This window comes from Podarcis liolepis (assembly GCF_965112155.1).
Source record: "Podarcis liolepis genome assembly, chromosome: 11".
Taxonomy (NCBI): Eukaryota; Metazoa; Chordata; class Lepidosauria; order Squamata; family Lacertidae; genus Podarcis; species Podarcis liolepis.
In genome coordinates this window covers 15,548,683-15,571,982 of record NC_139565.1, presented here as the reverse complement: position 1 = coordinate 15,571,982, position 23,300 = coordinate 15,548,683, and the positions used below count along the sequence as shown (strand labels likewise).

The following is a 23,300-nucleotide window of genomic DNA, read 5'->3' as shown; positions in this document are numbered from 1 at the left end:
GTGTACAGGTAAATGTACAGATGCCCCCCCTTAATGGAACACTATGCCCAAACCATGGATGAACCCATGCTTTCTGAAGAGAGATTGCAGCTGTTTTGTTCTCCCCAAGGCATTTTAGGCATTTCAGCATGGGACAGCAGCTAAAGTCAAGGTTTGGCTTAGAGTGCCATCCATGTCATTCACTGTAATAACACACACCTCATTCCCTGGGCCCAGCAGGTCTTTTGGGTTGTGTTTCTCAGAGGACAGTGTCTCATTCTGCACAACAGGTGCAGTTTTGAAACTGAAGGGGTGGCCAAAAGCAATTCCTGATATGACAAGAGAACCTGCTGTTCAAAAGAAGAAGTGCAGGAAGTGGTTCTTTGGCCAGCGTTTTTAATCAAAGCAGCTGCCTGAGAGACCATTTTTAAAAGAAAAGTGTCAGAGTTTGTCCTGCCCTAAGGTAACAAGAATCTTCAGAACCCCAAGTCGCCTCTTCTTCTTAGAGACTTGCTAGAGGGACCCTTACTTGCAAAATCTGATTACCAAATAGGCCCCACGCCTTTTCGGGACCCCGCAACAAAATCAAAATAATATTGATTTGATCTTGAAAGAAAATTACAATCCTTTCCCTCGCCACTTCCTTCTTCCAGCTGGGACCTGCTCCTAACTCAGCCACACACCAACCTGCTTCGAGGATTGGGCAGGCCAGGGGGCTGCACAGAGACCACCCGCCTCTCCCTGCGCAAAGCTTTCCTTTAGTTCCAAAAACGTCCCTTTTGTGTCTTACCAGGAGAAAGAAAGACAACAGTATCCTGCACAAAGATCATGAATAAGAATATCAGTTTTGTGGACAGCAAGAAATGCAAATACTTAACGAAACCTGAGCCTCAGCTCCGAAGGTGCAATGAGCAGCCATGCCAGACAAGGTGATAGTGAGTCATTATTTAATGAAGGTTTTAGTTGATGCTTATGCTCAGAAAGCGCCCGTTTCTCAGCCGGTGGGTGTCCCAGCTGAAATGAAAGAATGCCCCAAGGCATCTGCAATAACTCAAAAGATATCTGAGCTTATCTTCTCCTTTGGCTCTAATGCCTGGCACATCACCCACACATCCAGCCTACTGAGCAATTTTGTGTGGGTCCTGAAGCCCCCCTCTCCGGGCAATGATTTCTGATTTCTTCTTCCTGTTTGCACTCCAAGACCTTCAACAATGGCATCAAACCAGAGGAACTGGCAGAGGAAGGCAGGTGCGGGGGGTGCGGTCGCCCCAGGTGTCATCTGTGAGGGGGGGGTGAAATTGCCAGATGCTCGCCATGTAGGCAGCAGACCGCTAATGACGCTATCACTGTGGGCGACTAGTGGTGCCCCCCCGGATGCTCCCCATGGGCAGCTAGTTGTGCCCCGCTGATGCTCGTTGTGCGGGCGACAGGTGGCTAGGGACGCTTGCCGTGCGGGCGACTAGTCCCCATGGGCCGGATAGCCCCGCCCTGCGTCACTCCAGGAGCTGGGGCAGATAGCTCTGCCAATGACCAGAGGGAGAAGGGTTCCTTTTGCAAAGGTAAAAAGAGCCTTTGTTTTGCTCCCCAGGGCAGTTCTGGGGTAGGAGGAGTCCATCCGACACCAGTGCTACCCAGCAGGCAAAAATGCTGCTGAGTGCATGTGTGTGTTTGTGCAGGTTGCTGACTTTGTACTTCCTCTCCGTGTGCTCCCAATGCCACCAACTGTGCTCTTCCAGAGAGTTCCCAGCCCTTTCAGAGCAGCATTTCAAGGGATACAATGAGTTGCAGGGAAGAGGAAGAATCTGCAAAGATCGTCTCCCACCCCCTGCATCCAGTCAGAGCCTCTGTTTGACCTGTGTCTTGCTCCAAAGGAGCCCTTTGTTTGCAGGAGAGTATTCTCGAATCAACCTTTTGGTTCTTAGCTGCTGTAAACAGCATTGGATAAAAGCATGCGATAGCAGAAAGAAGGCTGTAATTTGAAAGTTAAGACGCCGTTGCCTCAAAATTGAGGGCCGATGACCCTCAAAAAGCAATTGTGTTGCATTTATCACAGAGGTCAATTTAAAATGTGTCTTAAACCTCACGGGAAAATATTTCGAGGAGTAATCGTGCTTTGACCTGCATTTACAGATGGATGATGACAGAGTGGACTCCATGTTCAAGGACGTGTGGGAAGGGGACGCAGAACAGACAAGTCGCCTGCACTCAGCAGCTTCGAAATGGGACTTTGATCAGAGCCCGCGAGAGAGACTGTCTTGGCCCCAAACCCCCTTCGGCGCAGCGCTGTGAAGGCCAGGACTGCATGACAGTGTGGGAGGCTGGCGTATGGTCCGAGGTGGGGTATATGCATTGTTTTTCTATGCATTTGTTTTCTGTTCATTTGTATTACCTACATTTGGGGAGAACACAAAAGTTGAGTTTGTGATTTATCAGTGAACGCTGCAGAATTTTGCATATGAGAATGAATTAACTCCTTATGTCTAATTTGGGCCAGTTATGAATGTATATTTCTCTCACATAGCACGTGCTGTGCCCAGTGCTAATTTTGTACAAAAAGAGGTGCTGGAACTCGCCAGGAACGCCTCCCTTGTTCTCTTAGAATGGCAATGGTTCGCACCTGAAAGGTGCCGGAACTGAGTTCTGGCATGTTCCGGCTGAAAGTGTGTCCTGGCTGTACCAGTTACAGCAAAGAACAGATATATCACATCAGCAGTGTCCATTTTCAAGCAAACTGGTCCCCTAAATAGATGAGGCTAGCTAGCCCCATATCCCCCCTCCAAACCTTGGCACTGTAAAGTTGGGCTCAGGGAGCAAATAGGAACATTTCATATTAACTGCATTTATTGTCTGAATCCTTCCACAATGTTTTCTTGTATCTGCACTTTGCCCATTCAATTTCATTTTAATGATTGCATTTATTAGGCAGAAGAAAGAGAGATCTATAGATCTCTGTAGGGACGCGGGTGGCGCTGTGGTGTAAACCACTGAGCCTAGGGCTTGCCGATCAGAAGGTCGGCGATTCGAATCCCCGCGATGGGGTGAGCTCCCGTTGCTCGGTCCCAGCTCCTGCCAACCTAGCAGTTCGAAACCACGTCAAAGTGCAAGTAGATAAATAGGTACCGCTCCAGCGGGAAGGTAAACGGCGTTTCTGTGCTCTGCTCTGGTTTCTCCAGAAGCAGCTTAGTCATGCTAGTCACATGACCTGGAAATACTGTCTGCGGACAAACGTTGGCTCCCTCAGCCAGTAAAGCGAGATGAGCGCCACAACCCCAGAGTCGTTCACGACTGGACTTAACCATCAGCGGTCCTTTACCTTTTTATAGATCTCTGTGCAGAATGCCATGATGTGTATTTTGTGTGTGCATCATTTTAAATACCTTTTTATAGTGCTCTGTGAAATGTGGAAAGGGAGTACGCCATCGGACCGTAAGGTGCACCAATCCTCGGAAGAAGTGTGTTTTGTCTACGAGGCCTAGAGAAGCAGAAGACTGTGAAGACTATTCCAAATGCTACGTCTGGAGAATGGGAGACTGGTCTAAGGTACAACATGCTTTGTACTAGCGCTACGATGTTATATTTACTAGCCATTGTCAAATATGCTACAGTACTTCTCCAATGAAAGACAGTGCAGACTGAACAGAACAATGTGGTAAAGTTGTCACAAGGCAGATAATAGATTGGGGGTGGCAAACCTGTGGCCTTTCAGATATTGTCAAACTCCCATTTCCCATCTGGCCCAGCCCCCCCCCCCAAATCCCCTCTCCCTCTGGCAGTGTTTCAACTGTGACCTTATAGCCCCCCAAAGTTCAGGGTTAGATCCCGAAATTCACTAAGTCTTCCTGACGGACTTCCGAGCTCATCTGCAGCACTGTAAGAAATAGAAACCTGTTGTTATTTCAAGAATGCCAGTTTGCATCACATGTCTTTTTCTATATGCTCTTTTCTAGAATCTTTATTTGCTTCACTGCTCTTTTATATGTAAAGATTTGCCCTTTTGAAAGTGAGTGAAATTAGGAATTTCCCAGACATAGCCGGAATACTGCAGTGTCTGGGTGGATACGGCTAAAATGTCCGGGGAAATCCCAGATTTTCCCTTTTTGAAATATGGCAACCCTAGTGAAATCTCCTTGCAGATCACATAACAATTTAAACTGGGGGCGGCTGTGTGTGTCATTTGCAGGTTTTTAACCAGAAGCGTTTTATAGTCACCTTTGCAGTTACACTGCTGTCATTTGTGAAGCAAGTATCTTGCGCAGCTGTAAGGGAAATGAGCAGACCTGTGTGGATATCCAGCTGAATATTGCGCAGTTGAGATTTTCAAAGGTTTATTTTCAAAGCAGTATGCATTTTAAATTTCTCGGCAGAGGAATGAGTTCAGCTTTGACTGCACTCATGTTTCCTGTCTTTTTCTCTCCGTGACCAAACTATCCCACCCTCAGACTAGTGCATAGCAACATGACGGCACAGCTTACATGGTAATATAGCTTCAATTAGAAAAAGAAATTGAAGAGCCATATCATTGCTCACTGCTGATTGTCTGTGATACAGAATAATTAGTGCAGCCTTCTATCACCCTCGGTTTTGCTCTTTGGGATTTTTTCCGCTGGACATTGATAGGAAGCTGTTCTTTTGAGAAATGCCAAGTTCTTGTCAAACGGGTGCCAAAATGTAGCTTGAGAAACGCAAATGTCACATGTTGCGACAGGAAGCTTAATCGGATACCATTTGGCTTTCTGTTTAGGGTTTAGCATCCCTTTAACTTTGAACTTAGAGGATTGGTAAAATAAACGACAATATGAAAAGTAGAGCATAAGACAGTTATTACCAAAGCAAAGATATAAAAAATGGATTTTAAAATGTTTCAGGAAAATAAAAGATTATGGGTTTCTATTGTTCAGCATTTCAGCGGAACAGAAGCCAGATAAAAGGGATGCTAAACTTGTTCCACAAGCTCAATGTATTGTGTCAGGTTCTCTGAAACTTTAGCGTGATATACCCAGGTCTTTAATAGATGCTAGCAGCAAACAAAGTGGCTCTAAGCGGTAAAGTGCTGGCAACTAACGTCAGTCTGTGTTGTGTGCCTGTCATGGTGATGGCAGTGTGGGATCCAGGGAAAAGCAAAGCAAGCTTTTTTAATTGTCCTGGGTCAGCATTCATTGTGGCAAGTGGCCCTCCGTGGGGTACAATTTGCACACAATTCAATGTATAAATTGGATTTTCTTAGGCAAAAGGAGTTTAGTGGTAGAAAGAACTGGAAGGAGCTCCTTTTGCCTAAGAAAATCCAATTTATACATTGAATTGTGTGCAAATTGTACCCCACGGAGGACAAGTATTGGAGGGCTTTTTAAAACAGAAAGAAAAATGGGCATATCAGTGTAAGCTGCGTCGACTGGCACCATCAATATTCAGTTAAGAGGCTATGCAGAGAGACTGGGAGTCTGGAGGCACTGTGGCCCTCTCTGCTTATGTTGACCCTGCCATAATGTTGTATCTCCCCTTGTCCCTAGGGCTAGAGGAGAACTGCAGTTTGGTTAGGATTTTAATGTGCACCTACCTAATTTTCATTTTCTGAAACCCAGCTTTCCTTTTAAATTTGCACTTTTCCAACTTTCGCGATCCAGTTGGGCAGCCAAATAGTGTGAAGGAAAATGCGTTCGGCGGCAGAAAATGTGCAGCAAAATGCATATATTAGGGAAAATAACATAAACCATGCATTATATCCAGTGAAACTCCTTGCAGAAATGTGTATATAAGGCAAAAAAAATTACATAGTGTATATGGGGGGGGGGATGTGCACTAAAATTCTAATGGAGTTTTCATCATGAAGGCTTTTTGTTTTGTTTTTTAATTGCAAACTGATGGAGAGGGGGGAAATGAGATACAGAGAGAAAAGGAAATGGATAGGTTCATCCAGCCTGCCTACCTATTGCAGCTGTATGTAACAGATCTCCATGTGCAACTAGCAAGGATTGAAAATATGGTGGCAGTAGCAGTGAGGAGATCCAGTTACCGATCTTGATATGTGAATAGTTTTAGCGATTCGTATCCAAGACTCAAACTGTTACTCTTTCTTCCCCCTTTGTAGCATACAGGTAATGAGTAGCAGAAGGAATTGTTCTTAGAACCCGAAAGCTGACACAGTAGATTGCACTTGGGGAGGAAATCAATCTTTTAGTCTAGTAGCATCCTTGCTCTGGGGACTTCCTTCCTATTAAAATCAGGCAGGCATTTACGTTCTACTGCTCTCAATGCCTTCCAAAATCTTACTTGTTTCAGCATGCCAACCCAGACGGTAATTTTGTTATACATGCTTGCTTTTATATCACGTTGATCCCCCCCTACTATTTTTATTATGTCTACTTGTTTTTTTCAAGTTTGTTGACTTCATCAGAATTTTTTGATAAGCAGTGATTGAAACTCCCATTGTTCTAGGCGCATTATGTGACAGGGAATTTCATTAGCGCAAGCCGTTTCTGAGCTCTGGACGCAGTACTGCGCCTAAGATTTCAGATTAAAACTGCCACTGCTGAAAGGAAAGGAGGACGGTTTTCTGCCTCCCCACTTCTAGCTGCTCTCTGCAGACTGGAGTAGAGACCCTCTTAAGGATATTATGGGGATGGGCAGCGGAAGGACTAGACCACATGGAAAATGAACATACCGTATTTTTTGCACCATAACACTCACTTTTTTCCTCCTAGAAAGTAAGGGGAAATGTCTGTGCGTATTATGGAGCGAATGCCTGTGGGTGGAGGGGGGGGGAATCTGCTGCAGTCGTGAGCAGAGGATCCATGGTTCCCCTTCCTTCCCTCCTCCATGGTTACAAAGCATGGATCCACATGGATCCTCAGGATTTTTGCATTGGGCTACTCCAAACTCACTGTCAGATCACATGTCTGTGGCCACAGCATGAACCACAAAAATCATATATCCACTATTTCGTTTAGAATATTTTTTTTCTTGTTTTCCTCCTCTAAAAACTACGTGCGTGTTATGGTCTGGTGCGTGTTATAGAGCGAAAAATACGGTATTTTAGCTGTAGTTCAGTCATTTTCAGCTTTGTATTTTTGTTATAAAAAAGTGTGCCTAGACAGGCAGTTGTTACCCCCATAACCTGGGTTTAAGGTGCCATTTAGCTCTGAGCTTTCATATCTCTGTTTCTAACACTGTTGATAAGTACAGTGGCACCTCGGGTTACATACGCTTCAGGTTACATACGCTTCAGGTTACAGACTCTGCTAACCCAAAAATAGTACCTCAGGTTAAGAACTTTGCTTTAGGATGAGTACAGAAATTGTTCTCCGGCGGCGCGGCAGCAGCAGGAGGCCCCATTAGCTAAAGTGGTGCTTCAGGTTAAGAACAGTTTCAGGTTAAGTACGGACCTCCGGAACGAATTAAGTACTTAACCCAAGGTACCACTGTACTATTTTAGTAAACTGCTGGGATATTTGTTTATTTATTGAACGGTCTATATAAAATGTGTTAAACAAATAATTTAAAGTTGACTTGATTTTTTAAAAACATGGCTAATAACCTGCTGTGCTATATACATTTTTTCCAACATAAATAGCTTCACCCTACTCCTAACCAGGTTTACTCAGGCTGTCTACACATTCCTGTTAATTCTGCACCCAGTGTGCTGCCACCATTGTTTTGGGAAGTACACACAATGTTAGCCACAACCAGGGTGGATTTTATTTAAATCAAATCGATTTAAATCACGATTTAAATCACTAGTCAGCAAGACTTGATTTAAATCATTTTTTTAAAAGAAAGACTCATTCTTGTTGGTATAATCTTAATATTTACAACCAGATGAAGGTTTCATTTTTTGAATAATCAATTTTCAGAGTAGTTTTACAGTTATATCAAAAATTACTGATTTGGGTATACTATTAGAAATAATTATGACATTATTGTGAGGTTTAATAAGTTAACTGTTTATATTTGGACAACTTTTCTGCCGTACTTTATTGGAAGAAGAAAAATAATCATTTCCTTAATAACAATTTAAACAATTTATTTAACTAAAGCAATAACATATGTATCCATGTCTGTTAACTGATGTGGTTAAACTGTGGGGGTTTTTTAAAACAAAACTTAGTCTGAGTTTTAGCACACATGAAAAACTTAAAACAAATCCTTATTTCCTGATGAATAGCCTTTGGACTATAATATAACAAATAGAAACCTTATCTTTAGAAAGATTTTCCCTCCAAAAGCATTTTATTTTAAAAATTAAATTTAAATTTTAAAAAAATCCAATTTAAATTAAAAAAAAATATCTGATTTTTATCCACCCTGGCCACAGCCCATCTCTGTTCTGTCCTCTGCCTGTCCCATCATTTCTTATGAAAAAAATGTGTTTTTACACGTTTTCCCCCAACCGGCTTCAATCTGAATTGAGATAAAGAATAATCTGGCTGCGTTTAAAATCAGCAATGTGCACACAGGTTCTGAGTAAGTGAGAGTTCCTAGAAAGCATGTGTAAGTCTGCAGCCTTAGTGCTAAAAGCAGTCCTTCCTGAGCAATGGTAACTCGCTTGCTAGTTGGTGAAAAGGTGTGCATATCCTTAAGCAGTTAGCTGCATTTCCTTGCTTTTGTGTGTTTTGTCAAGTTCCCCCTTTGCAACAGTCCTGTACTTTTGGTGTGTGCCAGATCCCTGAGGCTAGTGTCAAAGGAGAAGCTGAGCATAAGAGAGTAAATGCATCCTGACACTTTACAGTTGCCTAGGGAGTCGCATTGAACAAGCCGTGTGGTCTAGAGAGAGCCATTAGTGTAAGGAACTCTGAAAACAAAGCTGTCAGTACAAGAGGATTGCTGAAGTTTAAATTGCTCCTTTGTTTCCCTACCTTAGTAAAGGAGGAAGGGGGTCACCAAGTGAAATTCCTTGCAAAAAATAAAATGAGAGATGCATTTTCTTATTCCCTAATCAAAGAATTCTTAGCTAATTACAGTACAGCGGCCTCTGTCTCACACAACTAAGAGCCGCAAAGGCAAAAAATTAGGGAAAGAGGAAATATGGCTCGTTTATGATAATTATTAGCTAGGTTCTCGAGGTTTTAGAAACACATGGCCTCACACATATATACAGTGGTGCCTCACAAGACGAAATTAATTCGTTCCGCAAGTCTCTTCGTCTTGCGAGTTTTTCGTCTTGCGATGCACGGTTTCCCATAGGAATGCATTGAAAATCAATTAATGCGTTCCTAGGGAAACCGCCTTCAGACCAGGTCCGGGGACAGTCTGTCCCCGGACCTCTTCTGAAGGCTGGGGGGGGGGAACAAGGGCTTTTCTTCCCACCCCCAGCATTTTAAAAAACCCCGGGACAGCGGAGGACTTCTCCGCTGTCCGGGCGATCTTAAAATGCTGGCGGGCGGCATTTTAAAATCGCCCCGGGACAGCGGAGGACTTCTCCGCTGTCCAGGGCGATTTAAAAGCCCCTGGGAAGGCAGGCAGGGGGGACAAAGACTTTCGCCCCCGCCCGCCTTCAGAAGGTGTTCCCGCCCCCCGCCCCGCTTCGGAGCACCGGGAGAAGCGATCTCCCCACCGCCCCTTGCTTCAAAAGAGGTCCAGGGACAGCGGGAAGCGCTTCGCACTACCCCCGGACCTCTTTTGAAGCAAGGGACGGTGGGGAGAAGCGATCTCCCCGCAGCCCCTTGCTTCAAAAGAGGTCCGGGGGCAGCGGGAAGCACTTCCCGCTGTCCCCGGACCTGGGGCTGCGGGGAGAAGATCGCTTCTCCCCGCCGCCCCTTGCTTCAAAAGAGAAGACCCGCTGTCCCCGGGGCAAGCTTCGTTTTGCGAAGCAAGCCCATAGGGAAATTCGTCTTGCGAGGCAACTCAAAAACAAAAAAACCTTTCATTTTGCGAGTTTTTCGTCTCGTGAGGCGTTCGTCTTGCGGGGTACCACTGTACGCTGCCACAGTTTCTAGGAGACCGTAGTTCAACTTGGGCGAAATTTGTGATTGCCTGTCCCTCCTTGTTTCCTGTAGACTATACCGTTGTCTGTTAATTGTTTCCTGCAAATAATCTCAACGCAATTTCACAATACAATGAAAGCATATATAAAAACTATTTCAAATCCAGTACTGGGATAAAAATGTCCACTTAGAAGGCTTGTGGGAAGAGGAAAGTCTTCAATGGGTGCTGAAAAGACAATTGAGATGGCACCCTATCGGATCTGTAACCTGGGGCGGCCCTATAGAAAAGGCCTGGTTCCAACTGAAACTGTTCTTAACCTGAGGTACCACTACAGCTAATGGGGCCTCCTGCTGCCGCCACTGCGCAATTTCTGTTCTCATCCTGAAGCAAAGTTCTTAACCCGAGGTACTATTTCTGGGTTAGCGGAGTCTGTAACCTGAAGCGTCTGTAACCTGAAGCATCTGTAACCTGAGGTACCACTGTATATCTCACCATTGCCTGTGATGGCAGTGCCATTGGCATTAATACAGTTTCCCTCTAGGTAAGCTCTCCCATCAATTCTCTTAACCACCAAATGACCCGGACACAGCATCATTTCAGGCAGTGCAATTTTTCTAGAAAAAGAGGTGCTACAACTCACCATTCACGCCTCCCTCATTCTCTTAGGATGGCAATGGCGCACACCGGAGAGATTCTGGAACTGAGTTCTGGCTGGGGGAAAAGCCCTGATGGGGAGGGGCAGACATGACAGTAGTGAGATGACATTTTTAAGTGCTTATAAACTGAATCTGTCCCTCCCACTACAGTGCTGCAAAAAGTAAGTGTCCAATTTTGACACCCCTGCCCCTAGTTTACAGTCCACAAATGGAGACTGAATATTCAGGGGCCGTTTTAGTATAGCTCTAGTAACAATCAGGTTTTGGTTTTTTTTACCTTTTAAAAAATCGAGCTTAATCTTACTTAAGTTTCAAGTCTGGGCCTCTTCTTTCAGGGTGTCTAGAGGCTAGCCAATATAGTATACCTTTCATTTTCCAAACAAGCCTGTCATTCCTTAAAATTGACGCTGACACCAATGATTGAACTCTGGAGTCCCGATCTAACTGGAAATGATTGTATAATCAGTATAGACATGTTTCCAGTCAAGCAGAAAGTTCTTTTCTAAGTGAGTGCCGTTCATGTCAATTTGAAGACATGTCTGATGATACAGTTCAAACAAATTTATCCTAAACTGGATATTTTCCGTGGAAAAATCAGATGTTCTTCGTTTTGTATTTTCCCATCCTTTGAGACATAATTGTCTACCTTTCCCCCCTTACAGATATTTATTGTTTGAACTCATCTGCCTTTTAAACAACTTAATTTAAAAAAAAAATCTAGAACAAAATGTGATTTCTTCTACTAAAAGCTGCCAAGATAAACATTTTGGGTAGGCCGCCTAGCTATTTGCTATGTCATCTTATGAATAAATGAGCTATTATCAGTTTGAGGGCTGGTGGCAAGTTACAGGCTTAAAAGAAGGCAGCTGCTTATGCATTCAAAAGGGCTCCAGTCTTGCTTGGAATCTGGTTGGCCACTGTGAGAACAGGATGCTGGACTAGATTGGCAGGGCCGGATTAGGTTTGATGAGGCCCTACTGAAGGTAATGGGGCCCTTTATACAGGGTGAGTCCTTTAAAAGAGGCCCCGTGGATACAGAGTAGAGTGGTGCCTCGCAAGACGAAAAGAATCCGTTCTGTGATTCTCTTCGTCTAGCGTTTTTTTCGTCTTGCGAAGCAAGCCCATTGAAGGATTAGCGAATTAGCGCTATTAGCGCTTTTAGCGGCTTTTAGCGGCTTATCTGCTGATCGGATCAGCTGATAAGCGGCTTAGCGGCTTAGAAAAAGGGGGGGGGAGGAAAAAACCCCAGCAGGAACTCGCAAGACATTGTCGTCTTGCGAAGCAAGCCCATAGGAAATTCGTTTTGCGAAGCACCTCCAAAACGGAAAACTCTTTCGTCTAGCAAGTTTTCCGTCTTGCGAGGCATTCGTCTTGCAGGGCACCACTGTACACATGTTCCACGGGGCCTCTTTTAAAAGACTCACCCTCTATATCCAGCTGTCCTTTGTCAACAACAAATGATTGCTGTTTTTTGTGTTGAATATATGCTATATGGTAATTTATGGACCTAATAGGTATCTAAAGCCATTTGCACATAACAAAATATGTATTTTATCAAAGTAATGAACTGAGATACAATTAAGAAGAAATATATTAATAGTGAAATAATTATGTCCCCACTGTGGAAGGACGTGTGGATCCAGAATTGGCCTCCACAGTCACTTACGGACTCACTGTTAAAACCTTGTTTATGGAAGACTATCTTACTCGGCTATGAGTGATTGCCAAAGAAGAAGAAGAATTCCAATGTCCTGACCATCTGTGATAATGTGCAATCTGCACAATACCATTTAAAGCAAATTACTTCCCTCCCAATGAATCCAGGGAACTGTACAGTGGATGCTCGGGTTGCAAACGTGATCCGTGTGGGATGCATGCTCGAAACCCGCAGTGTTTGCAACCCGTGTCTGTGCACGCGCGGGTTGCTATTTGGGGCTTCTGTGCATGTGCGACTGCTGAAACCTGGAAGTAACCCGTTCCGGTACTTCCAGGTTTCAGCGGTACACAACCCGAAAAAACGCAACCTGAAGCGTCTGTAACCCGAGGTATGACTGTATTTTGTTATGAGTGCTAGGAATGGTAGCTCTGCGAGGGGTGAACTCCAGTTCCCAGGCTTCTTTGGGGGGAGCCATTCACTTTAAATGCCCTTTAATTGTATGGTAAGGATGCACTGACACAAAGTCATAACTCATAACTCATAACTATTGCCTCATAACTATGACCTACCATCATACCCAGCAGACTCAATGCTCTTCCTTGGGCTGGATCACGAGAAAAGCTAATGGAAGGGGCTAGTATTACAGTGGTACCCCGCAAGACAAACACCTCGGAAGACGAAAAACTCGCTAGACGAAGGAGTTTTTCGTTTTCTTAGCCGCTTCGCAAGACGCATTTCCCTATGGGCTTGCTTCGCAAAACGAAGCTTGCCCCGCAAGCTCCGGGGATAGCGGGGAAACGCAGCGCGTCTTCCCCGCTGTCCCCAGACCTCTTTTGAAGCAAGGGGCGGCGGGGAGAAGATCGCTTCTTCCCGTTGCCAGCCCCGCAATCTCCAGGGACAGAGGGGAAGGCGCACGCGCGCCTTCCCCTCTCTCCCCGGACCCCTTTTGAACCAAGGGGCGGCAACGGGGAGAAGTGATTCTCCCCGCTGCCCCTTCCCTTGCTTTAAACAGGTCCAGGGACAGAGGGGGAAGGCGCGCGGCGCTTCCCCTCTGTCCCCGGACGGTCTCCATAGGAACGCATTGATTGATTTTCAATGCATTCCTATGGGAAACCGTGCTTCGCAAGACGAAAAACTCGCAAGAAGAAAAAACTTGCGGAACGAATTAATTTTGTCTTGCGAGGCACCACTGTAGCTGGAATTTCCCATTCCGTCCAGTGCCAGCCCCCTGACCCCCTGAAAAAATTATCCCAGGCTTCAGTGACGCTTCTTACTGTGGTGGGCTGCTGTCTGGGGTAGGCTGAGGGGGGAATCTCCAAACACCAAGTGGAGGCGCCGATCATGAAGTACTGAAGTCTGTTGCGTGTGTAGGTCCCCAAGCCACCCCTCAAAATAATTCAGAAATCACACGTAATTTTAGTTTAAGGTTTTTGGTACTATTTTGGCCACAACTTTATTAAAATACAAAATCTGTGAGTGGTTGCTTAGACATTGGTTATGACTATCTGCCCCCCCCCCCCCGGACAGAACTGACTTTCCGAACTCCATCGGAAGCCAGTGAAGGGAAAACAATGTTGGGGATCAGTTGAGCTGAGCGTCAGTCCCTCACTGCTCACCCAACCAGCTCCCCAAGGCTTGCCGGCCCTGGTCCCATTTCAGGGATTGGACGAAATCGTGGCAAGCCCCAGGATTCCTTTAACAGAATTCCCTTCCAGCACCATTGGAGGGGCAGGCACAGCCTATCCTGACCCCTCCACCACCAGTTTTTATAACCAGTGCCTAACCACAACCTTACAAGTTGTGACGAATTGCTAAGTAGTAGGCAAAAACCAAATGGCACCAGCCAATCAGCCAAATGGCAAAATTCCTACTAGGCCCCTGCCCCAAGGCAGACGATCCCATGACAGGCAAAGCAAGGTCAACCAGAACATAGGGCGGGCGGGTGATCCGATGCACTCTGCGAAAGAGAAAGCAAAAGCAGTGTGCCCCAATATTTAAACCCACCCAATTTGCTACATGCAATTTGCCCCAGCAACCCGGTCAGCCAATCATTGCGCCAGGCAATAACTATTAACCTGCCTGGCAACAGAGGGCTGGCCTGGCGGCCCACACCGCGACACGTGCTCTCATTTTAGGGAGAACACGCTTTGTAACAAGGCTTTGCCACAAGTTGCCGCTGAGGATGTTTCTCAAGAGGCTGATCAGAACGAGATATAGTGTCCCATCTTGAAGCAATGAAACAGCTGGTAGAATGCGTTCAAAGAGGCATCTAGCTGCTATAATGGACCTATATTCAGAAACGAGCTTGCTGTTGAAAGCTAATCTTAGTGGTGAAGTATTTGCAAGGAGGGCTTACTTCATTTGGCGTGCCTGTGACATCAGATTTCTGAGAAATTATATTTCTGAACGGAATTTGAGAGAATTAGAAACAGCTTGAAAAAGAAAATTCAGTTCCAACTATAAGCATAGTAAGTTGGAAGTTAAGTCCAGTGGAATCTAGTGGGATTTTTGCCTTAAAAAATATTTTCGGAGGAGGCTCTAGACAATCACAATGAGTACAAAGGTTGCTATAGGAGACCCTTAAAGCGTGTAAATTCAAGGAGATATTATATAGGTGTGAAAAGTGGTTTCATGGAATGGCGTGAAGCAATATCAGTTCCTAGTTGGTTTATAATAAAACTAACATTGCAACTTAAGAAGACTAGGAGGAAATTGGAATGCAATATAGGCAAGCATCTTAAAATGAAGTTAATATTCTACAGTTTTAAAAAATTCAGTTTAAGAGAAAAGCAAAGGCTCCTATAAATTCATTCATGTTTGAGAAACATGGAAAGTATTAGTCAAAGCTTTGGGTTGTGTGACATGTAAGCAGTAACCGTGTTGAATCATTGTGCTTCTTTTATGCCCCTGCCCTCATCCAAGATGCTCAGGGCAGCACCTAGATTCCCCCCCCCGACCCCCTGTTTATCCTTGCAGCAGCCCTATGAGATACAGTAGACAAAAAGTGAATGGTTCACAGTCATCTGTAGTTATCTACAGATAACTTGAAGCTATTGTCAACAAAAGCTGGCTGGAGGTGTCCGGAATCTGCGGCAGAGAAGGGAAGCTTTCGTGCTTCCAGTTTTTAACTGCTGTAACTCTGAATTTCAGAGAAATTGGATAAAAATGGCAGACAGCTCATTTCCATATGGAGTAGAATACGGAATAGATATTTTGCATGGTTTCAACAGAAAATGCAGCACACCTCTGATATTGAAGTATCCACCCCACTTTTATTTACTGGTGGCGCAGCAGACATTTTTAAAATCCTCTTTTTAAAAAATAGAGAGAGAGAAATATTGAAGAAAACTCTCACCTTTTCAGAGGCATTTAAAAAACCCCTCTTCCTGATGATGGAAGGATTGTACATAGTAGAAAATGCACTTCTTTGGCGATCACTCATAGCCGAGTAAGATTGTCTTCCATAAACACAGTTTTAACAATGAGTCTGTAAGTGACTGTGGAGGCCAATTCTGGACCCACACGTCCTTCCACAGTGGGGACATTGAAGAATCATTGCTTTGACACTGGTGATCTTTGCTTCTTCCAGTACGCTGGCATTAGTTTGCCAGTCTTCCAAAGTGACTTGTAAATTTTTTTGGAGACACCATTGATGGAATCTTTCGAGAAGTTGGAGATGGCGTTTGTAAGTGGTCCATGTTTCACAAGCATACAGTAAGGTTGGTAGTACAATAGCTTTGTAAACAAGCATTTTGGTTTCACTGCGAATGTCCCAGTCCTCAAACACTCTGCACTTCAATTGGGAGAAAGCTGCACTCGCAGAGCTCAGGCAATGCTGGATTTCGACATCAATGTTGACCCTTGTGGAAAGATAACTGCCTAGGTAGGAGAAGTGATCGACATTTTCCAACGTTACACCACTGAGTTGGATTTGTGGCGCTGCAGAGGGGCTATTTTGTACTTGTTGGTGCAGCACTTTGGTTTTTGGGATGTTGAGTGATAGGCCAAGCTTTCCGTAAGCTTCTGCGAAGATATTTAGGATAGTTTGGAGGTCATCCTCTGAGCGTGAGCACCCTACGTTGTCATCAGCATACTGAAGCTCTATGACGGAAGTTATGGTAACCTTACTCTTTGCTTTTAGCCTGCTCAGATTGAAGAGCTTTCCATCTGTTTGATATACGATTTCTACCCCAGTGGGGAGTTTCCCTTTGACAAAGTGTAGGATCGTGGCAATGAAAATAATGAACAGAGCTGGGGCAATAACGCAACCCTGTTTAACACCTGATCCCACTGTGAATGGTTCACTTTGAGAGCCATTGTTATCTGCGATTGTTGCTGTCATATTATATGATATTTACAAATTTATCTGGGCAGCCAATTTTCAGAAGGACAGTCCACAGGGCATTATGATTTACAGTGTCAAAAGCCTTAGTCAGGTTGATAAACACCATATACAGGGGTTGGTTTGAACTAGCTCAGCCTATTCACTGAAATACTTGTTCTGTACGTGAAGGGATGGGGTTCTTTTTAAAGGTGGGGCAACATTTTGTGATCTGTTCTTGAAGAGAACTCAAAAAGGGGAAGGAAGATTGATAGATGGGTGGATGTACACATTTTGGCACTTAGATAAAAACTTATAAAGAGATGATTTCTGCAATAACTCCAGGGAGTTGTTAGCAATACAGTATGTGGGAGGCACTCACTCTGCAGCCCACATAAATTCTTCCCTCTCCCCCTTATCGTCTCAATCTACTCTGCAGTGGATTACAGTCTTTTAGCAGCAAGGCTACATCCTGCCTGCTTGCTGTCCAGCCTTTGAACATATCAGAGTACAGAAGCCTGGACAAACTCAAAATATATATTTAAAATCCTGTTTTATAGGTGGGTTGGGGCCAGCAAGCATACCACCACGCCAGGCGTCGTCTTCTTTTTAAAGCCATCCTTTGTCAGGCCAGTCAGTAACTTTGCAGTTTTCATTTAAGATGCTGGTCTGGTTTGTGTTCAGGAGGCCTTTGGTCGGATCCAGCAACCCCATTCTTGTGTTCGTTTGTCTTCTGTGTAATAACTCTAGAACAAGTGATTTCTGCCTTGCAACCTGAGTAATCATTTGTTCTTGGAAGAAGTTGTCCAAGTCTATGTTGTTAACACTGTTACAGATTGGCACTTCCAATTGCAGATTTTTATCAAGCTCGGCAGTGATTGCCTATTATCTTGGCTGAGGTTCAGAGTTTAAATGCTGCTCTCTGCCAGTGACAATTTTTCCCTTAATTTACTTCGTACTGAGGCCAGCTGGAAGTGGCTTGTAGCATTACAACACCTTCCTCAGCTGTTGGTCTAGGGATTCAGCTTCAAAATATATGTCTCTCGCAGGCAGAGGAAAGGGAGAATTTAGGGTGAGAGTTGCGGGTGCCAAGTTGAAAGATAATTTGATATAGTGTTTACAGTTCAGTTACTTAAATTATGTGGAAGAGAGACTCAAAATAGATCACCGCTGCTTTTGCAGAAAAAATACCACCCATCATTCTTTCCTTAATGGCTTTCAAGTACCTTCATCCAGAAATCATTTTTGTACAGTCTTTGACAAGAACGTTCTGCTTGAGTTGCTGCTTGAACAGTTTAGCAGTACCTTTAGGGCCACATTCAAAGTGCAGAGATTAACAGCAAAGTGTTGTTTCCACAAAGAAAATCTGGCTGCCTATTAGAACATTTTGTTTATGCTTAATAGTTTTTGTCCAGGAATTCTTGTTAATCAGCTACAGGCAGAAGCAACACATATCATGTGTGCGTGCAATAATACCTTTTTGCCAGTGGTTAAACCTGAAAATGAATTGATTTACTAAGATCACTTCATGTTCTGTCTACAAAGTCTGTGTTTGTCTAGGTTTCTGCTCATAAGGCTGCTGCATGCATGGAAGAAAAGGCATTTCTGGTGCCCTTAGTTCAAGTACCAGTGGCCGCCACACACTAGAGCGTACAGACATTCTGACTTTCCAGAAACGCTATAAAAGCCACCCATTTGCAGCTATATTGTCTCAGTTGCAACCAGCAGACAATGAATGGAGGACAAGCAACAATATTATTTTCTGATATGAACCTCATGCATTCCTCATTACCAGTGGCGTAGCGTGGGTTGTCAGCACCCGGGGCAAGGCAAGTAATTTGCGCCCCCTAACCCATGGATTTGCGCCCCCTAACCCGTGGATTTGCGCCCCCTAACCCTAACCCCCAGATGTTGCGCCCAGTGCGGCCGGCCCCCCCTCCACCCCCCACGCTACGCCACTGCTCATTACCTTCTCTTCTTCTGATGAGTTCATAGGGAAGAGATTGGAAGCACCCACTTCCTGGTTTAAATTAACCAGCGTTCATCTGATTGATTTAAACTGTGGTTTGTTGAAAGAAGCCGGGATTGTAAAGCATGATCCAATCCTGTATTCTTTCAATAAAAATAATGATTTGATCAATGCTTGGTCTTTTTAGAGCTAACAGACTCCAACTGGATAAAAATAGGAAGTCTCCTGTCTTTGAGTATTTTATCAAGCCACAAAATACTGTATATAAGGACAATGCTTTTTTAGAGCTCTTTCCAGCTGTTCCTTGCAGGTGAGCTTCAGCTGCCTGGGAACTTTACACTCTCAGCTTTAACTGCTAGACAGGTCTTTATCAGAGATATAGAAGAAACTAAACCAGCCTCCTGCCAAAGAAAGAATATAGTATTTGGGGGACGGATGGACAAATAAACCATATCCAGTGCTATTTCATATATCAGAATAGATCCTTAAGGGTTCTGAGAATGCAATTTACATCCCTTGAAAAGAGAAGAATGTGCTCCATGTAAGAGGGTGCAAAATGAAACTATATTTTCTCATTGTTTTAAATCCAGACATTGAGTCTGCCATAACACCAGGCTTGGATAAGATTTTGTTCCATGGGCAAAAGTGCTTACATGTTTCTCTTACCTTCCTTGCAGTGCTCCATTACCTGTGGCAAAGGAATGCAGTCACGAGTCATCCAGTGCATGCACAAGATCACGGGAAGACACGGCAACGAGTGTTTCTCCTCTGAAAAGCCTGCAGCATATAGACCCTGCCACCTGCAGCCCTGCAACGAAAAAATTAATGTGAACACAATTACATCTCCTAGGTTAGGTAAGCGGTTGCAAGCTCATATGGGAATAGTGTGTTTTAACATGATACTGTGTCCTTTTGTTTAAAATGCATCTCTGGGTTATTTGTGGGGCATAGGAATTCGTTCATTTTATTTTTTTTCAAAATATAGTCCAGGCCCCCACAAGGTCTGAGGGACAGTGGAGCGGCCCCCTGCTGAAAAAGTTTGCTGACCCCTGTAATTAGCTGGTGATAATATCACGATATTGAAAACCAGATATCACCTAGCCTTTCGTCTGATTCAGCCCTGTTCTTATGCTCCTGTGTTAAATGGTGCTTAAAGGTAAAGGTAAAGGGACCCCTGACCATTAGGTCCCGTCGCGGACAACTCTGGGGTTGTGACGCTCATCTCGCTTTATTGGCCGAGGGAGCCGGCGTACAGCTTCCAGGTCAGGTGGCCAGCATGGCTAAGCCACTTCTGGCGAACTAGAGCAGCACACGGAAACGCCGTTTACCTTTCCGCCGGAGCGGTACCTATTTATCTACTTGTACTTCGTGCTTTCGAACTGCTAGGTTGGCAGGAGCAGGGACCGAGCAACGGGAGCTCACCCTGTCGCAGGGATTTGAACCACCGACCTTCTGATCGGCAAGTCCTAGGCTCTGTGGTTTAACCCACAGCGCCACCCGCATCCCTTACTCCCTAGTAAATTGCATCCTTTATCTCTAAGTTTCGAAGAGTTTTTTGCCCTTTTGCTTCTATAAAACCACCTTGTTAGGTGCGTTTCATTCCTAAGTCGCTTTGTTGTTGTTGTTTTGCTGCCTGTACATAAGAGGCTTCCTGCGCTATGCACCCACCATACGTTTCACACCTTAGAAATGCAATTCAGAGCCGTTGACATATACACCTGCATTGATGCCCCTTTTGATTTTGTGTCGTTTCACAGCTGCCTTAACGTTCAAGTGCCTTGGAGACCAGTGGCCTGTATACTGCAGAGTGATACGAGAGAAGAACCTCTGCCAAGACATGAGGTGGTACCAGCGTTGCTGCGAGACGTGCAGAGACTTTTATGCTCAGAAAATTCAGCAAAGGAGTTGACCTCTGGCAGGCAGACTGGCTGGGTAGCTCTCAGCTCTTCACAGCCACACTATTTATAAACACACACAAGAGCACGCTTTTTCAGACCAAATATTATCAGATTACATATAATTTAATCAAATTAATTTATTTTTGCCTGCCAATACATTTTTATTTTTTATTTTGGTTAAACAGCTTTTTTTGGTTTTGTTTTATGCTCAGAGTTTCCATAATTAATTTTACATGAATTATTTTGGATACATTTATCAGATTTTTTTAAAAAAATTACTATTTTAAATGTTTATATTCAGTAAGCCAATATGTCTTTTTTTCCCCACCCCCAACCTCCAAAAGACAAATAATGAGCACAATACTGTGCATTGTTTAGTGTGCTAGTTCTTCTCACTCGCAGTTAATGGGACTTAAACACACTTAACTGTCCACAACATTGTGCAAAGTAATAAGTCATCATATTACCCTGATTTTTTTGATTTGTTTTTAGGTTAATAGTTTTGCTGTGTATGGAAATGAGATCCGCTTTATTTTATTGTAATTTTTTTATGCTTTGTGTCAGATTGACTTCAGAAATTTTTGCAACAGGTTCTGGGGTGAGTTGATCTAACAGCATTGAACAGGTTATATTACAGAATGTATTGGAAAAATCAATTCTTGTTTTATTAAGGGCTGAATCAGACTTTCAGAATTGTCCCAATATTTATTTACATGTGACATTGGACCCAGAACATCTATGGACACAGCTACAGCTTCCCAGTATTAATTTTCATAATCACAGCAGCCTATTTTCAACCAACTTAATCGTAAGAATCAATTCCACAAAGTTGTAGGCAGATTCCTTTAAGCGGGCATGGGAAACCTACGGTCCCCCAGATATAGCAGAACTATAGCTCCTATTATCCCTGAATTTTTGTGGTGCTAACCTGGGGCTGATGGAGTCTTATAACACCTGGCGGGTCGTGGATTCTTGATTCCTACCACAGATCACTAGCGGCCCAGCGTGACACCTCATGTTTCTCCATGCCCTTAAAAACATACTGTAAGAAATGATCTACTGTAACTTAGAAACTTTTATAAACAAAAATAGACAAAATGACAAAGTAGGGATTTTAATCATGTGTATGAACATATACTTGAACACAAGTATTGAATCAATTAAACACTGTAAAGATTAACACTGAATCTCGGTTGCACTGTTTGATGTAGTGTAGAGAAACATCGTTCTAGAGTTTGTAACATCCGATGAAAGAAATCTGTACTGTTTTTAAACGTGTCATTCGATCTCAAGGGTTTTCAGCGAAAGATCCACGCCTAGCTATTGGTGCTCATGTGGTTTGCACATGGAGAGAAACCTAATGTTTAATTGGGCTAAATTTTCAGGTTGTTTTTTTTAAAAAAAAAGTTTTAGAAGATAATTTTGTGATAAGCTTCTTTGTTTTTTTAAAAAAAGATTTTTTATAAAGATAGTTTTGCAATTTTGTGAAACGTGAACAAGGCAACTTACATTTTCCTTATGAGAAAATTTTGTATGTGAGTCACGTGATTTTTACATCTTCAATAAATATATATGTATATAAACTCCATTTATATATATCTTCCCTCCCCCCAAACCTTATAATGTTGGTTGATTTCTGTTGAAAATAAAAAATGAAATGGAGAAAACTAAATACGTCAAGGTGGACCACGCTACCCATCTAGCACAGGGGGATTAGCCAGCATGGTGCTCCCAACATGTCATTGGACTTCAACTTCCAACAGTCCTAGCCAACATGGCCAATGTAAGCCCAACAGTTTCTGGAACACTGGTCTTCAAAGAAATGTTATGAGGATAAATTCTAAATTGCCATTTATTAGTCAGTTCCTGTTCCTTGCAAAGGGGGAGGTTTTACGTCCTGTTTTATTTCTGTGGAATGTAACCACTTTCACTGCCAGACACTCGGTCAGGCTACATTTTTAGCAAGTTGTCCACTACACAATTTCTTTTCTGATCCATCACCGTGCCAGCTCAGACCTCATAAGTGTATATGGGATATTAAGGTCTTTCTACCACAACGTGGGACACAGGTAGCGCTGTGGGTTAAACCACAGAGCCTAGGACTTGCTGATCAGGTGGTCGGTGGTTCGAATCCCCACGACGGGGTGAGCTCCCATTGCTCAGTCCCTGCTCCTGTCAACCTAGCAGTTCGAAAGCACGTCAAAGTACAAGTAGATAAATAGGTACCGCTCAGGTGGGAAGGTAAACGGCGTTTCCGTGCGCTGCTCTGGTTCGCCAGAAGCGGCTTAGTCATGCTGGCCACATGACCCGGAAGCTGTACACCGGCTCCCTCGGCCAATAAAGCGAGATGAGCGCCGCAACCCCAGAGTCGGCCACGACTGGACCTAATGGTCAGGGGTCCCTTTACCTTTACCACAATGTGCTGTATTTCATGCCAGTGATTATCTTGTGACAGTCAAGAGTGTTTTGAATAGACATCTGAAATGCTGCCGTAGCAATAAAGTTGGGATTGGGGTTTTTTTTAAGCTACATTTTACATTGTAATCTCTGGTGTCATTTTTATGCATACTTGCTGCAGAAATCGCTACTTCTGCAACTTTTGCTGCACTCACCTCGGGCATCCGGTAACTGATCATCATGTTTAGAGCTTTCCTTTCCCTTCAGACCAGCTCTTGAAAACATCGGCTAATCCTTTAAAGCAGTGGTTCTCAACCTGTGGGTCCCCAGGTGTTGTTGGACTACAACTCCCATCATCCCTGACCTCTGGCCTTGCTTGCTAGGGGTGATGAGAGTTGTAGTTCAATAACATCTGGGGACCTACAAGTTGAGAAAGGCTGCTTTAAAAGGAGCAGCCGTGTTGCTCGTTTTCATGTGCAGACAATAGGATATGTATCTGCCTGAC

At 43.9% G+C, this 23,300-nt stretch overlaps 1 protein-coding gene across 2 annotated transcripts in view; it reads left to right on the top strand.

Moving 5' to 3' along the window:
• Positions 1-21,984, top strand: part of ADAMTS19 (ADAM metallopeptidase with thrombospondin type 1 motif 19) — a 124,588-nt gene extending 102,604 nt beyond the window's left edge. For both annotated transcript variants that reach the window (XM_083464410.1, XM_083464409.1), the window contains exons 19-23: positions 773-908; positions 2,110-2,314; positions 3,367-3,519; positions 19,178-19,355; positions 20,258-21,984. In XM_083464410.1, the coding sequence (XP_083320536.1) occupies positions 773-908; positions 2,110-2,314; positions 3,367-3,519; positions 19,178-19,355; positions 20,258-20,409 (824 nt within the window). In that variant the 3' untranslated portion in view covers positions 20,410-21,984. The remainder of the gene's footprint in view (positions 1-772; positions 909-2,109; positions 2,315-3,366; positions 3,520-19,177; positions 19,356-20,257) is intronic.
• The last annotated feature ends 1,316 nt before the right edge of the window (positions 21,985-23,300 follow it).